We start from the raw sequence: 17,788 nt of genomic DNA, 5'->3' as shown, positions 1-17,788 counted from the left end.
CCTCTTTTGTCTTCTTTTGTTTTTTTCTTTCTTTTCTTCTTCTTCTTCTACCTCACGTGTCCCTCTTTTTTTTTTTTTTCTTTTCTTGCTTTTCTGGCAGTGGGCCCGTGCTCTTTTTTCTTTCTTTCTTTCATCCTTTGTCCGAGCGTTCTTCCTCCTTTGTGGGCTGCTCCCTCTTTTGGGCTTGTCTGGGTCTAGGCTGACTGGAATAGAAGAATTATTAAGGCTGGCAGTTCAAGGTGCAGCAGCCGTTTTGTGATGTGGAGGCAGAAAAGGCTTCAATGTTTTGTATTCGAATTTAGAGTTTTAGCTTCTTGAATCAGGGTTTGGCTATTTGTTTCAGGATTAGAACTTCATGCTGATAACGTGTTTAAGGAAAACTGAATTGGAAGAGAATTGAGTCGTGCTTTCATTGATAATAGGGGCCTCTTTATATAGAGGATTACAAGCATAGAGATAGAGTTGTACATGGAAACATAATCGTACATTAATTGGATATCTCCTAAGATTCTCCGAAAATATCTCTAATATTAATCTTATTTCAACTAGAGCAAGTAATCTCGAGTTTAGGCCAGACACATATTCTGGATTTACTTGAACAAGTTTGTCTTTTTCATCGTTTATCAATTTCTCTCCTAAACCTAACCTTTGGCCGAGATTAAAACACGTGTCAAATTTGCATATTCAATGATCTACAAAACTACAACAAAGCTAGTTTGTCTTTTTCATTGTTTATCTTATTCTTCTCTTCCTTCCACCCTGCCGAACAAAAGTGTTGATCTCTCTCTCTCTCTCTCTCTTCTCTCGAACATGAATTTTACTTCTTCACCAATACATACAGCAACTGCAATTAATCAAGTGGTTTTCATTAAATTTGATTTTCTGAAAATAAAATAAAAATATCAAATTGATGGGTATATGTATATGGTTGATCCCGGATCCTCTTTCTATGGGTATATACAAGGAAGACCAAATTGATAGCATCATTCATGGACGCTCTCTCTCTCTTCCCTCTGTTCTTCTTTTACTTCACTCAGCACCAATGCATATAACAATTTATCAAGTGGGTTCAAATGAAATTTGATATGGAACCAATTTGATTTTCTGAAAACAAAAGAGAGACCAAATTAATGGGTGTGGTTGATCCCTTGCAATGCTTGAAGAGAGGAAGAAACCCAGGTATTAGTTAATGAAATTTTATAGGGAAGAAACCCATCAGTGGAACACCCAGCCCCAGAAATTAAACCCATCAATCGAATCCCAGATTCCCAACCAATCTCCTTCCATCAACTCAATCACAACCAATCCCAGAAGAAAATATAGCAACCACCAAAATCCATAAGGATGAGTCAAAAACTTAACAGAGAGAGAGAGTGATTTGCTAGTGTTGAGGAGAGAGAGAGAAAGAGAGAGAGTCTTTTCTGCCTAGAACTGCTATTGCGACGGGCGGTGTTGATGAGGACGACGAAGCCAGGGGAGGATTGGGACTTGGCGTCGGCGAGGGCGGAGAGGAGGGTGGAGATGACAGGGAGACTGAGGCGGAGAAAGAGATTCTCTAAGGCTCTAAGCGCGATCAACAACTATTCTGTATTGGATTTTGATGTCAAGACTACGTGGCACTATGTAAACTATTAGATATGATTTTTACATGTGTCATTACGTGGTTGAAAATTTAGGTAGGTTAGGAGAGAAATATGCTTAGGAGAGGATCCTCTGAACTTTCCAAGGCTGAAATTGCTGCCGTTGAAAGATTATACCAGAAGTCCAGAACCCATCATTGACTCCACTTTAGTCTTTCTTTCTTTTGTTTAATGCAAGCTTTACTTCAAAGTTCACATGGTTGTGAAAGATTATAATAATGACAAATACCATCGGTCAATTGGAGACAATGCACATGTAATGACTTGGTATGTGATTGAAGATGGATCACAAAGAGGATTTTCTGCAGTGGAACACATTGCTCAACTTACCGATCAGTGTTTACGTATGGTTAAAAAAGAATTCGAAAGAGTAATGAGGATTATATTGATACCACTGAAAGCATGCATGAAGATGAGATTGTTTCAATTAAGGACAATGAAGGGTCCAGTAAACAAAATTTTCGGGCTAACGAATCCTTTTAAGTGTTGACCGGGACGATCTTCTCTGAGATCATTGATCCATTTGGTAGATAGATGATCGACGAGCAACACTGTTAACAAAATGAGAGATATCTTTCTGAAATAATAGGAGCGTATGTGGATAATATATACATGTTTATTATTTTTATTTTTTTTGAATAAAGGGCTGGTGCAGCTGCCCTCAAGCCTTGATTAATGAAACTGTTGAATACAAGGGGGGGACATTAAGCCTAAACCCCTGATTACAATGAGCAACTAGAGTATGTCCCAAAATAGTATCAGGAATCTCTACAAAATACTTGTATTCTAACAAACACCAACTAGCAAAGAGTGCTCTATTGGCTACTCTATTTGCTTTAACATAGCAGTGACATAACGGAAAGATAACTCGATATGTAACACGATTACAACGTAGCATAAGTACCCGCTTTAGCACAGCTTTCCTACTATGTTGCCGCCGGAGGATAAATCTGACGACACTTATCTTCACCCTACCACTAGGCGGCAACGACCATTTGACGAAGCAAGAAGCTCGCCGCCCTCCTAGAGCAGACAAGGCACTTTGAGTGCATACACAGGCATATAGCCCGACTAACCCTTCACAATAACGTGAGGGACTTATTACTCGCAAAAAGCGCAAATAAAATAAGCAACATAAGTAACTAGCAAATATAAATGAAATAAAACCTGAGGCAAGGCCCACAAAGTGAACCCAACCCCAAACTCTAGCCCAGATCGGGCCCATAGGCAAAATCCCAGCCCAAGAAACAAAGCCTGCAGCAAATGGATCGCTCTCAACCCACCCGGCCCAAAACAGATGCCGCATCCCCCCGCCACCAGTCCTACCTCTCCTCCCCCGGCGCCGGGCCACCGTCGCCTCACCCTCGTCGTCCAACCATCGGAGGGCCGCGCCACCACGATCCCCACCTGACATCAAACGGAAAAGGTAAGCCCTACATCCGGCAACAAGCGTCGCCGTCACCCAAACCGGCGATCCCAAACAGCCTTCGATTTCCTCCAGCCAGCCTTCGAATCCAGTTTGCAGACCACGGAAAGCCACCAAACGCAGGTCCGACCCACTCCCACTCCAATCCCGCTCTGATCCCGTCCCACCGCCACGATACAGCAACCCTCTGCGACCAAAAACAAAGCAAAAAGCCATCCCCGCTTGAACCTTGCTCTTGAGAATGAGACACACCCACGAAGTAGAACACCCGTCCGGCCGCACACAACGTGCACCGGCTAGGCCAGAGGCCATCACCAGCGCCGGGAGCAGCCGGACAGGGACAAAAGCAGCCGACGGCGATCTCTAGGTTTTCAGCGCGTAAAAGCCCTGGTTCACAAGATACATGTTTATTATATTCTATCAAGAAGTTGAGATCTTGTTGAGCACCCAGTCAAATATTAAATACATGTTACAGTGAAATTTGTGATAAAATGTCTTAAAAAATGGATAGTTATGTCGCTACTAAAGAAAAGAAAAATAAAGTTATTTTATCAACCTTCAGACATTGGGATTAGACTATATTTAAGCCGCTAATATACGAAAATTCTTCTACCCACCCAGGTGGGTGATCACCTCGATGACGTGTCAACAGATCTAGATGGCTGAGGCGACTATGTAATATTAGCCTTAGGATGAGTCCAACGTTAAAATTGTCCGTCACCGTCAGATTTTGAATAGTGTTGGGAAAAAACATTGTTCAGTCAACAAAAAAATTGGAGGAGATGGGTAATTATATCGAACTATGGTTTTGCGATGGGTGAAACTGAAACGGCGGAGATGAAGGCGAACTCAGCCGGCGTATCTGGGTCGGGTCATCGTGGGTTTTTAAAGGAATAATCAGCGGCTAATCCAGTAGTCGTTTTCTGAGCTTGAATCCTTTGATCTTTCTCAATCCTTTGATCTTCATCTTTCATCTTCTGGGTATCTATCCCAGATCTTCAATCTTCAATAAGGTTGGCAATCTGGCATTACCCGCACTAACCCATACCCATCCTTAGTTTTCGCAGGTATTTCCCTACCCACCCACCAGCTTAATGGGTACCCAACTACCAGTCCTCTTCTGTGCCAAAAGCCTCAACCCCATGGATGCTAAAGAATGCAGAATATGATCGATCTATTGAACATTGATCTTAGAGAAAAGTGACGCTAGAATTGTGACATTGATTCGGGTATTCAAATTGGATTATTGTTGTTTGGCTTTTGATTCCGGTATTCGAATTGGATCTCGAAAAAAGAGTTCGTGGCGGTGGAGGATCGAGACGCAGCAGAAGATACGATGATCGGAGAACGATGACGTAGCGGCGGAGTGTGGAAATCGAAGGAGGAAGTGCGGGTAATCCAATTTGAGAATTCAATCACAATATCCTATATTATACCAGATATCAACCAACCTATTCCCGTCGCTGACATCGAAGCCAGGAGAAATCACCACCAAGATCGCGTCCTACACACAGCAGTAACAATGCGGGCGGCGGAGCGCTTCTTGGGATTCTCGAAGGTCGACTAGAACACCGACATTCAGATTGGGGCTTAGTTGATTAACGGAAACATAAATCCTAACAGTGCGTGTATACACGCGCTGTTAAACACCCTAGGTGAGCACCCACTTGGGTGGGTGGAAGAAGCTCCGGCTAATGTAATTGCCTTCCCCAAATTGGAGAGATGAGATACAAGGTCGTGCACGTGCACCGACTCAATCATTCGCTAGTTTACCAAGAGACAAGAAAAGAAAAAATTTGTTCTTTTCTTTAAATTATTTTAAATTCCAAGTTGCATTTCCAAACACGCCAAGCCGCCAAGGGAAACTTTCCTACTCGTGTATGATAACGACTGGCGATCTATACACTTCAACAGTAGCATGGACAAGTCGTTCTTCAACTCTACCGCCTACCCCACTACCCCTTGTGTATGACAATGGTTATTTCCCCCTTCCGATCAGTGAGTCTCAAAGACAAAACACAACCAGACATTATCTATATACCTTTTTTTTTTTTTTTTTGAGAGCACATTATCTGTATACCTAAAGCCTTCACAAGCCTTCACCCATGCCAGGCAAAAAAAAGTCCCACCACAGTTATTACAATGAAGCCAGTTCTCATCCCTCTCTACCTTTCTGTGTTTCAGTACATCATCGTCCAACTGGTGGCCGGTCAGTCGCCACCTATATACACTCCTACTGATAATATCACCCTTAACTGTGGCTCATCCGGTCACAATGTCAGTGACTATGATTCTCGAAATTGGACTGGAGATATCAACTCAAAGCTTTCCCCTATAGAAGTTGGTCGCGCATCCCAAGCTTTGAAAGCACTACCATCGTCCTCCTCGAGAGGTACCGTACGCCACAGCCAAGTACCGTACCCCACAGCAAGGCTTTCTTACTCGGAATTCACTTATCGATTTCCCGTCAGTCCGGGCCAGAAGTTCATTCGCTTATACTTCTACCCAGCTTCATACAGCGCCGAGTTCTCCCTCTCCGTGTCTCTTTTCTCTGTCAAAGTCGGTGTCTTCACTCTTCTCAAAGACTTTAACGCTTCTGCAAATGCCGATGCTGATCGTTCTGAGACGGTGCTCAAAGAATTTTGTACTAACGTTGAGCGAGAACAACAGATCCTTAACATCACATTCACTCCCAGCAAAAAGGCATATGCTTTCATCAACGGGATTGAAATATGGTCGATGCCAACAAATCTTTATTACTCTACTGCTAACTCTCTCAGCAGCAGAAACTCATATCCAGTCAAAAACAGCACAGCTCTACAGATGCTATACCGAATCAACGTTGGCGGAAGCATAGTTTCGCCCAAGGAAGACACCGGCTTGTACCGGACTTGGGATGCCACAGACCTCCTTTATTTGGATGATCAAAGTACAAGACTCAGTGTTCTTCAACAGAACAGGACTGTTGAACTCAAATTTATCAAAATACCAGAGTACATAGCCCCAAAAGTAGTTTACCAAACAGGTCGGTCAATGGGGATGAACAAAACCATCAACGAGAATTACAACCTCACCTGGTTATTTCCGGTAGACTCTAACTTCTCCTACCTTATTAGATTGCATTTTTGTGAGTTTGAGTCTGAAATTACCAAGAGCGGAAACCGGACGTTTATAATTTACATAGCCAATCAAACTGCTGAACAAGGAGCAGACATAATTCAATGGAGTGGTGGAAATGGGATACCGATATACAGAGACTACATCTTGCTCATGTCTGACCCTGGAAGCCAGAAGAGAGTTAACCTCTCTATTGCGTTGCAAGTATCCCCACTAGATTGGTTGAGTACATATACCGATGCATTGATGAATGGGATCGAAATCTTCAAATTATTCAACCCAGATGGCAATAATGTCCCTCTGAAACGCAACCCACCACCAGAGGAGACACCAAAACAGCAAACTTCACACTACAAGCTGACAACACAAGTACAAATCATCATTGCTGCTGTTGTGTCCAGCATACTTGTGTTTTTCGTCCTCGGATTTTTGGTCATCAAGCAACGATGGAAAGCTAAGGACACTGACTCCAGCCACAGGATAACGAGGTCAACCATGATCCCAGAGTCACCTTTACCTTCTTATTTGTGTCGTTACTTTTCACTGGCAGAGATCAAGGCTGCCACCAAAAACTTCAATGATACTTTCATTATTGGAGCTGGAGGATTTGGCAACGTGTACAAAGGATGTATCGAAGGTGGAGTCACTCCAGTTGCAATCAAAAGACTGAAACCAGAGTCATCCCAGGGTGCCCACGAGTTTAAGACGGAAATCGAGATGCTCTCTCAACTTCGTCATCGTCATTTGGTTTCGCTCATTGGATATTGTGCTGATAAAGGTGAGATGATCTTAGTGTACGAGTATATGTCCCGTGGAACCCTTCGTGACCATCTCTACCACAATAATAAACCACCTCTTTCTTGGAAGCAACGGCTTCAGATTTGTATTGGCACAGCCCGCGGGTTGCAATACCTCCACAGTGGTGCGAAGGGCACCATCATACACCGTGATGTGAAGAGCACAAACATCTTATTGGATGACAAATGGGTAGCCAAAGTTTCAGATTTTGGGTTGTCCAAGGGCACGACTAACATGTCCAAAACCCACATCAGCACGGTGGTGAAAGGTAGTTTTGGGTATCTGGACCCGGAGTACTACCGCCGACAACGTCTGACTGAGAAGTCAGACGTGTACTCACTTGGTGTAGTGTTGTTTGAGGTATTGTGTGCAAGGCCAGCAGTGATGCAGGCAGAAGAGCTGAAGCAGGTGAGCCTGGCTGAGTGGGCCAAGAGCTGTCATCAGAATGGGGAAATTGATCAAATCATTGATCCAAGTTTAAGAGGTAAGATCGCAGCCGAGTGCCTGAATAAGTTCACCGAAATAGCTATCAGTTGCATGCATGACAATGGAACAGAACGGCCATCCATGACTGATGTTGTTAGGGGGCTTGAACTTGCATTGCAGCTTCAGCAGTGTGCAGAAGGGAATATCAACTGCACTGAAGGGATTGTTGAAACTGAACCAAGCAGTAATGAGCAAAGACTTGCCACCAACGATTCCATTAAATGTATATCAGCAACTATCTTCTCTGAGATTAACAACCCAAGTGGGAGATGATAAGCATCATTTCAAAGAAATGAAAGCAATCTGGACAGAATCATGAACAAGTTAGTGTATTGCATTATATATTTGAACTGGAAGGAAAACCAATAGAATGCAATATTACTTGTGCCATTTTCAAATCACATTACACCTCATTCTATATGCCTATGGTATTCCTAGCATTACTTGTCACCATTGTACTACGTAGCTTATGAAGCTCTTTTCCATCGAATGCAACGGAAGAGTTGCCCATAATATAAGAAAGCCATCATTTGGAAAGCGAAGAATAATAACACATTTGTTATAACAAAACTCTTTTTACTGTCAAAATTTCCTACACATTTAGTTCAAATGTCCAAATGGGAAATAATGGGTTATCACAATTTACTAATAGAACTCCCATCTATAATTCAGAGGGTAGTCTAAACTAGGATACCAGTAATTAATCATCAAAACTGCCCCAAGTCTGCTCATCAAAATCATCAACTGTTTCATAGATACCAATATATCCTACATCAAGGATAACACAGAATCAGAGTTTCTTAGTGAATAAAAACAGAGATCAAACAAAGAAATGTCACCCCAAAATAACTGGCATCAAGTTGTTGCAATTACTTTAATGAACCACAAATGTTAGTGAAATATGGAAAACCCTTGAAGAAGGTTAATTTCTAACACAAACAACGAAGATCAATTTTTCTGGTTTTCCATAATGGTGTTGGAGATTCACATGCAAATCTCTGAAAGGATGATACGTACGCAATAAAGCTACAAACTTTGAACTCCTTAAAACACTGAAGCATTCCTCCAGATACCAATTTCTGTACTCCTGCCATTCTCGCTTCGGCAAACGAATTTTGGATTGGGAAACGGCGGCGTTTCGCTGTGAATTGTGGGGGCTTTTGATTCGGTTACGAACCCGTTTCTATTTAAAACTGAAGAACAATTATCATGTATTTAGAACTAAAAACAATATTTTCATTTCTCCAAAAAAAAAATAAATAAAAAAAAATAAAAAAGACAACATGTTCAAAAGAAAAAGTCTGAACCAAGGTAAAATTGTCGTAATTGGCCTGTGATAATTACTGGGTTTTTTTTTTTTCTAGAGAGGTTATACAATTTTTTTTTTCTTTCTTGAAATGGCCTGAACTAGTCAAGATGAAAACATTGGAACATGTATCGAGCAATCTTGTTTATCCAGAACTATACTCATTATGGCCTCTAAAACAGGCTATGCAAATTTAACTAAACGCCTTAAGGCCATATCATTACTACTTGTAGATGGAGACAAACATGTACATGAAGAGAAAAGTCATTCAACACATTAATACTAGGCTTAATTGCCAATTTGATCCCTTAGAATTGTATTTCTGCCAGTTTGTTAGAGCATCTTTAGCAAGGAAAATTCTACAAAATGTTAACGTATGACATGCATACAATTGCCTTAAAAGTGGTAATTTGAGTCCTCAAAATAGTAATATTAGTCCTCAAAGTTGTAACATGAGTCCTTAAAGTGGTAAATTTTCTTAGTTACCACAAGAGTCCTCAAAATAGTAATATTAGTCCTCAAAGTGGTAACATGAGTCCTTAAAGTGGTAAATTTTCTTAGTTTACCATATGAGTCCTCAAAATAGTAATATTAGTCCTCAAAGTGGTAACATGAGTCCTTAAAGTGGTAAAAATAGTTGATATATGAGAAATGTTAACATACCATAGCTTTACCCCTTTAGCAATGCTAGCCATTTTTAAGTCAAATTTTAGCCAAAATAGCTAAAAAGTCATTTTAGCTAGCCACTTTAGAAATATGTCTGTATCAATGCTCTCTATTTTAGCTAATTTTGAATTTATATTACTTTTTAAATGAAGATTAAATAGTTTAAATGTATTTATAATGAGTATTGCTATTGGGACCTCCAAATCTGCTCACTTGACCTCACTCTATTATGAATTATTAAATGACATATATAACCTACTATAAAATGACTATTAAGGACAATAATTATACCAAAAAAATATTACATTGATTTTCTATAAACTTTCCAATTCAATAATATTAGATTGCATTCTTTATTATTTTCCTTATCTATTTTAATTTTTCAATTTCACTACATACTCATTAAAGCATTCATATATATTTAATAATGTTGTAGAGAAACTGAAATTGAGAGGAATTTGCTGTGTCTTCTCATTGATAATAGGGGCCTCTTTATATAGAAGATTACAATGCATAGAATCTCAATCGTACAAGGAAAGTAATCGTACATTGAATAGGAATATAGATCCTTCTAATTTAACCCTATTACCACTAGGTCAAGTAACCTAGAGTTTGGGCCAAACACAAATAGAGATATCCTTAAACACTCCCACTTGTGTTGTCCAAACGCGGTGTTTCTCTCGTTGCCTCGTTAAAAAACCTTGCCGAGTAACAAAAACCCAGTGGGACAAAAATAACCTCGGTCGAAGGGGAAAAAGAGCACAACACACCCTTCACGTTTCGAGACCATACATGTAGACATCTCCCCCTGATGTCTGCATCTCCCCCTGATGATTACGGTCATGGGAGTTCAGGTAACTTCCGCAAACGATGCTACCAACATGTCTCTCGAAAGTGGAATTTAGGCAATGACTTAGTGAGCAAGTCTGCCACACTGTCCTCAGATTGAACCTAGTTCACTTTGATCTTGAGGAGAGTCTGTTGTTGCTGATTAAGCTTGGTGTTGTCACTTTGATGTAGCCTTGCTTCATTTGTTCAAAACAAGCTGCATTATCCTAAATGCTCGTAGGCTCATCTATGGTAGACTTCAAACCACAATTGTTCGAACATGCGTAATTATGGATCCAATCCATATACATTCACGAATCTCTTCGTGAAGAGCAATAGTCTCTGCATGGTCCGAACATATAGCGACTAGGGTCTATTCTGTAGACCTCCAAGATATCGCAGTCTTTACCCATGGTGAACACTTAACCAGTTTGGGGATGACCTTTGTGTGGGTCAGAGAGATACCCAGCATCAGCAAAACCTTCCAAAACACTAACTTCGTTTTGGGATGGGGAGAGGGGACGCATTCCAGTGTTGTCGGCGTTTCTGGTGTGTGATGGGTCCGAATCCATCATCTCTCTGTAGGGATAGAACAAGCCCATATCAATCGTACATCTCAAGTACTGAAAGATATCTTTTACACCAATCCTAATGGCGTCGCGTTGGCGCAAAGCTATATCTTAGTTAACAAGCTTACTGCAAATGAGATGTCCGGTCTTGTGCATTTAACTAAGTACAATAATGCGCCTATTGTACTCAAGTAAGGCACTTCTGCCTCTAGCACATCTTCGTCATCATCCTTTTGACGAAGAGGATCCTTTTCAGGATCAAGACTACGAACGATCATGGGGGTGCTTGAAGGCTTGACCTTGTCAAAATGCCTAAGCATCTATCAACACGATGCTCAAGTTCCAAACCGAGACATAATCGTGTTCTCCCAAAATCCTTCATCTCAAACTCGGATTTCTAGTGTTCAGCGGTTTCCCTTAACTCTTTAAGGGCTTCCAATGAAGATCATGTCCAACATGAACCACGAGAGAATCCGAAACTTGTTATGGAAACGCGTGGGCATATCCCTTCCCAATCAAGTAGTCATCTTAGTGAGCGTTCCAACCTCTTTGTAAAACGCGCTCCGTGGTCTAAAGCCACTTGACTTGGGTAAATGAAGTTCACCATGAACCTTCATGTCTATTCCGTATCTAGATCCCCATAGAGATACGTAGTGACCACATTTGTAGGCTGCATGTTCAGTTATTCGGAAACTACCAAACTGACAAGGTAGTGGAGTGCAATGACATCCATCACGAGAGAATATGTCTCATCGATCGTAGTCGATTCCAGGGCGTTTTCTGAGAAGCCTTGCGCCATAAGGCGAGATTGCCATCTCTTTTTCTCATCACGCTTTCTAACGAAGACCCATTAGTCAATAGGTTTTATGTCAGGAGGTGTTGGCATTACTGGCTCAGAAAACCTTCCTTTTCGTTAGAGAATCCATCTTAACCTGGATCGCATCTTTCCATTTAGGCCAAATCTCTCTACGTTGGCATTCATTCATCAACGGAGCGTGGTTCGATATCATCAGACTCAACAAACTCATGCGCAACGAAATGCGTGACTACATCATCAATTATGATGGAGTTTTTATTCCACGTCTCATGTACACTAGTGTAAGTTTCATAGAGCTCTATATTCTCAGGAATAGGGTTCTAACGTTGAGGCGTCCCCCAACGATAACCATAACCCGGAAGATTCTCATGAGACGGATTTTGAGTGTCGATGATCAAAGGGTTGGAATGTGCCAAAGTATCCTTCGAACTCACGGGCCTCCCACGCATCCTAGCTGGGGCCATGGCCTATAAAGCCAGAGTACCACTCTCTTTGGCATTGGCGCCATGCCTACCTCTGTGTAGGGTGGCGCTACGTCCTCTCGTAGGGACTTCCATCCTTGCGGGCGTGTTTGCAGCATATTTGTGTGATCTCGTCACTTTAGTAGGGATCGAGATGAGACATAGTGGGGACAGGCCATGACAATTCCTGTCGTTCCTGCTGAACTTCTGTGTTCTTATCTCCCCCTAACGACGGGAAGACTGTCTCATCAAAGTGACATCCGAAAATCGAGCGGTAAGGAGATCGCCATGCAACCCTGGCGGCGGCTCAGATTCACTTGCCCTCTACAACCCTGGCGCCTCACGTAGGTTAGCTTGTAGAAGTGCAGCACCTCCGCCACAGTAGGCCCCTCGCACCCGGACAACCGCCACAGCGAGTTCATCGCCAACATCAACCGCCACATGTTGGGGCAAATCTGACCAAAAGCAAGGCCAAACTCGCACACCAGGATTTGAAGATTCGGCACCAGCGGGAGTGTCACTCCTTGGCGGAATATCGCCTCGTGTACAGCCGCCGCGCCCTCTGGGAGAATCGACGCCTTCTCATCTACCGTCGGCGGGCGCAGCTTCACCGATCCCGGCAGCCGAAAGGCCTTCTTCATTCGGGTAACGGCGGCGGCATTCATCCGCCCTCCTGCCTCATCAACAGCAGTGCCGTCCGGGAAGAACCACGCTGACTCAACGTGCTCCCCCGCCGTTTCTTCTACCTCAGCGGAGCCGCTGGCGGCACTATTGCTCGCCAAACGCTCGTCGCACCTAGCTTTTGCAGCAGCGCCTCGCCCGCCCTAGAGCTCTCTGGACGTGGACCACGACCCATGGCTACTTCCCAGAATATGGTCTGTAGCGGCTCAACCTCTAGCGGTTCTGGCAGTGAGGTTCCTGCATGGGCAGACGGACGCAACGAGTCAATAAAAGCCCTATCCGCCGCGCTGAATGACACGTCAGACCCGGAATCCTCACTGCTCGAAATCTCTATGACGTTAGCCATCCCAAACCCTAAAACCCACACCAGTTAGCACAAACACAGATCTAGCCTATTCTTACATCAGTCACAGCCAAGAACATCAAGGGCAATTTACCCAGAAAATGCAAAAACAAGAACAAGCACACTCCACTCAGATTCGACCATCTAGCACATCCCTAGACACCAACTCTCTGCCAACCACAATAAACCACCCCCCCCAACTCTCACCTCACACCTCAGAACACGGAAAAGCACAGAAAAACTCCCAAAATCCACAACACCAAAACCCAGAAAATAGCAGATTCAATAAAACAGGGACAGAAATCAAGAAACCAACCTTAGTGACGAAAGCTCCGGAGTAGTGGTGAGCGAGAGCCTTCAGGAGGGAAAATCTTCGTTTTTCCGGAAACGATACCTCCAAACTCTGGCAGCCTCTCCCTTCGGTATCACACGAGCAAGGCAGGAAGACGACGACTACGTTTGAAGCTTTTGCCAAAGTGTCAAATCTCGCTGAGTTTCCCCCCCCCCTTTTATGTCAACATCAGAGCGTTCTCAGCCGTCCGCTAAAAACGACATCACGCACCGGCCGTACACGTGTCGCGATCTTCCACTTACTCTCCCGATTAACCGAGGCGTCGCCTCGGTTACGGAATCCATGATTACCATCATTAATGGCGAGAAGACGGCTAGGTTTAGGAGACAGACCTCCGCACGCTAACCCTCTACGGGTTGGACACGTGTTAACCACCACCAGACGAAGCGTCTGGTGGAAGTAACCACTTGCGATTCCGAAGTCTCCGCTGAGCGGAACCCCGCCAGCGGAACTTCTCCCTTGTCATCTTCCAAGTGGCGAAGTCTCCGCTGAGCGAAACCCCGCCAGCGGAACTTCTCCCTTGTCATTTTCCAAGTGACGAAGTTTCCGCTGAGCGAAACCCCGCCAGCGGAACTTCTCCCTTGGCATCTTGCAAGCGGGGCATCTTCCGCTACACACCTCTAGCGGAGCCCCTTATCATCTTGCAGGCCGCGTACTTTGTTCAGCGCAGTATCGCTCAATAAAATACCGCCAGGCACGTCTATTGGACGCTGCTTCCTGCTCCAATCAGCGGGGGGACTTCCTCCAGCGGCGGATCCCGAGGCCACGCCTCACTCTGACAACGACCGCCACGCGGCGTTACAGTCAAACGGTCCCTACGGGACACGGGGACTTGTGTCAACAGTCTACGACGGCCCTGATCAGGCACGTTGACCCCCGTCACTTGGGTGCTAAAGATTGGGCTCGCTACCCAACACCCTCTGCTTCGCGCAGCTCCCCCTCAACAAACAATTTACAGACCATCCGGAGGTCTATCTTAGCCGGGGAGTGGGGGACTCCCTGGGGGGCCTAGCAGAGGCCCACCCGAAAGGGTATAAAGCGTTTGCTCAGTAAAATCCATGGTTGACAACGCACTGACGCTAATTATGCTCTTGCAAGCCTAGCGGAAGAAAACGCTTCGAACCGCCGAACAACTCCCCAACCAAGATTGCCCTCCTTGACTGGGGAATTGGGGGACTTGTACATACATGTACATTTGCAAGCATAATTAGCTATAATGGGCCACGCTCATTCGACCGCCAAAGGTACTAATTCCAACCAAAAGAATGACATGCAAACACACCGCCAAGCGGGCTACAACCTCGGCGGCGGATCACCCCCAGATCACCGCTAACGCGCCGCCACGCGCCGCGCCAAGATAGCATCAGAAGCTCCCAGAGCTGGGGACTGAAGCACATCAGTCCCACATCGAAAACAAAGAGAAGATCAACCTCTTCCTCACCTATAAAAGGTTCTCTCCTCTCTCCTCATTAATTACGCATTCAATACTTACCTACTGTTACTTTGTCAACATAAATACATTGACTAACTTAGGCATCAGAGAGTTGAAGACCGCCCAACGCGGTCTCCCTCTGACGCCCTTTGTATTTTACTTGACAGGTAGCGGAGGCTTTGAGAACGTCACAAGTATCGATCCGCCCTCCGGATCAGCGTTAACAAAGGTTCAGCTACCGCCGAACTTTTAGACATTAACACTTCACAAATATGCTTTGTAGGCGGTGACAAGTTCTTCACGAGCTCTACAAATGTGTGCCCAATGATCAGACACTCCACATTGAGAACATACATCTCTTTGCTCAAACTCCATTGATTGAGGCTCTTTGAAAGCGTCATTAGGATGGCTCTTAGTGTTGGTGGAGCCACCAACATGGCCAGAGGAGTTGTCTCCCTCTCTCTTTCCACGTTGACCTCTTCGGTTCCGTGTTCGCCTATTTTGGCGATTACCTTCCCAAGTAGAGCGATTATATGGACCAGAAAGTCCAGAAGTATCCCTAATGTTAGGGTTTTGCTCTTGGCGCCTTCTCTTAGGGGCACGACTATAATTGGATTCCGGAATATGCTCTATTTCCACTGATCTCGAATTATATAGTTCTTCACAAGGATGTTGTCATACTTTTCAGTGACATTCATAGCTCCAATGAGCTCATGAAACCTTGTGATCCGTCCTGCAGTAACATGAATTCGATAGTTCTTAGCAACCATCAATGCAGAAACGGGGAAGGTAGAGAGAGTCTTCTCAATCAACATCGCATTTGTGATCTCTTTACCACAGAATTCCATTAAGGATTTAATGCGAAGTGCTTCCGAGTTGTAGTCAAGAACTGACTTGAAATCATAGGAGCGGAGGCTATGCCATCTCACTTCTAGGTCAGGAAGCAAGGAAGGAGTCACGAATGTTGCCAAATCTTTTTTCGAGTGAGACCCACAGCCTTCTGGGGTCTTCTTCATTCATACACTCGTACTGGAGAGAATCATCCATATGACGAGTCATTAGGATGATGGCTTTCGCCTTATTTTCCTCTAAGGCTGCTCTATTTGCTTCCAAAGCTTGAGCTTGCTCAACAGTTAGCACGTCCTGGCTAGGCTCGAGAATCGTATCCATGATTCCATCGACCTTGAGATGCTGGCGGACATCACGAACCCACCTGTGATATTCAGAGCCAGTTGTTCCCAATGGAGCAAAGTCAAATTTGTTCAGGTTACTTATCCTGAAAGAGAACAAGAAATTAGGGTTAGTTTCGGAGCGTGAAAGGCTACCACGAAAACATATAAAATTTCTGAGCGTAGTCGCTTCCAAGAAATTAGGAATTTTTTAGCGTAGTCGCTTCCAAGAAATTCGATTCCAAGAGGGGTTGGATTAGATCGAAACAATGATGTGTGTGGTCGATCGTTTTCTTCTCAACAAACTCTTAAGTTTGGAGGACTCTACAAGCTCCAAGCTTGGAGTGAGCACGAACCCCCACAGTTCGGTTTTTGGTCTCCCCTATGAAGAAGAAAGGGGGGGGTAGAAGAAGGGATGTTGGAAGTCCCCGAGAAAAGAAGAAGAAATTGAAAAACTTCAAAAACGGGAACTTTTAGAAAAGTTTACCTTGAAAAATAGCCGGAAATCTTGACCGGAAAAGTCTTTGAAGATGGCCGGAAAAAGGTCGCTGGGGGTCGCCGGAAAAGTGGTCGGAAACTGGTGGCCGGAGCTAGGCAGGTTGGTGCAGGGCTGCTGCAGGGCTTGTGCGGGGCTGCTGCAGGTGACTTGCAGGGGCTGTGCAGAAGCTATGCGGAGGCTATGCAGGTGGCTTGCAAGGGCTGTCGGCAGGTCTTGGCAGGGGCCTATGCGGGGCTGTCGGTAGCAGTCGGCAGAAGCAGGCACACGGGTGCGCAGTACTCGGCAGATGCGCGCGGGGCTTCTCGGCAGATGTCGACAGCACTCGGCAGATCTCGGCAGGGCTGTCAGCAGGTGCAGGCACAGGGGTGCGCAGGGCTTGGCAGCGACTCGGCAGATGCGCAGAGGGCAGGCTCAGGGTAGGCACAAGGCAGGGGCCGGTCCGAATTTTCCGATGGCCGGTTCATGGGTTTTCCGGCCGGTTCTGGGCTCCTTGGGAATAGGGCTTCGATATGTGGGGCGGTGGTTGCAGGATTTTGAAGGTTACGAAATTAGGGTTTTCAGGGTTAGGGCTTCGTGCTGATAACGTGTTGTAGAGAAACTAAAATTGAGAGGAATTTGCTGTGTCTTCTCATTGATAATAGGGGCCTCTTTATATAGAGGATTACAATGCATAGAATCTCAATCGTACAAGGAAAGTAATCGTACATTGAATAGGAATCTAGATCCTTCTAATTTAACCCTATTACCACTAGGTCAAGTAACCTAGAGTTTGGGCCAAACACAAATAGAGATATCCTTAAACAAATAAGAGTTAAAACTATGATTATGTGACATAAAAATATATGATATACATGTTGAACGCGTATTGGTGAGGGAAAACAAAACAAATCATATTATGACCTAAATCTAAGTCTATCCATTATATTTACAAAAATGAGCTAGCAATTTTTTAAAATAAATATTTAAATAATTAATGAGGTACATAAAATAAACATTAAGAAAAAATGATTAATCTTCATATTTTCTTGCAGAGCTAAAACAGAGAAAAAAAAATTTAAAAACCACAAAATAGTTCATGTTATTTTCTTGTTGATTAGAAATTAATTTTTAAAACTCAATACCTTATGTTTAATTTTTTTTATTGAAAAAAACTTTTATGTTGTCAGATTAAGGAATGGATATGTAGGAAAATTCTACA

General features: G+C 43.9%; 1 protein-coding gene across 1 annotated transcript; it reads left to right on the top strand.

Moving 5' to 3' along the window:
- The first annotated feature begins 5,123 nt into the window (after positions 1 to 5,123).
- Positions 5,124 to 7,857, top strand: LOC133723324 (receptor-like protein kinase FERONIA). The gene has a single exon (XM_062150137.1). The coding sequence runs from the start codon at positions 5,209 to 5,211 to the stop codon at positions 7,738 to 7,740; it is 2,532 nt and encodes an 843-aa protein (XP_062006121.1). The 5' UTR covers positions 5,124 to 5,208; the 3' UTR covers positions 7,741 to 7,857.
- Positions 7,858 to 17,788: the final 9,931 nt, after the last annotated feature.

Source organism: Rosa rugosa, chromosome 7, assembly GCF_958449725.1.
Source record: "Rosa rugosa chromosome 7, drRosRugo1.1, whole genome shotgun sequence".
NCBI lineage: Eukaryota > Viridiplantae > Streptophyta > Magnoliopsida > Rosales > Rosaceae > Rosa > Rosa rugosa.
This window is presented reverse-complemented; position numbering and strand designations above follow the sequence as displayed.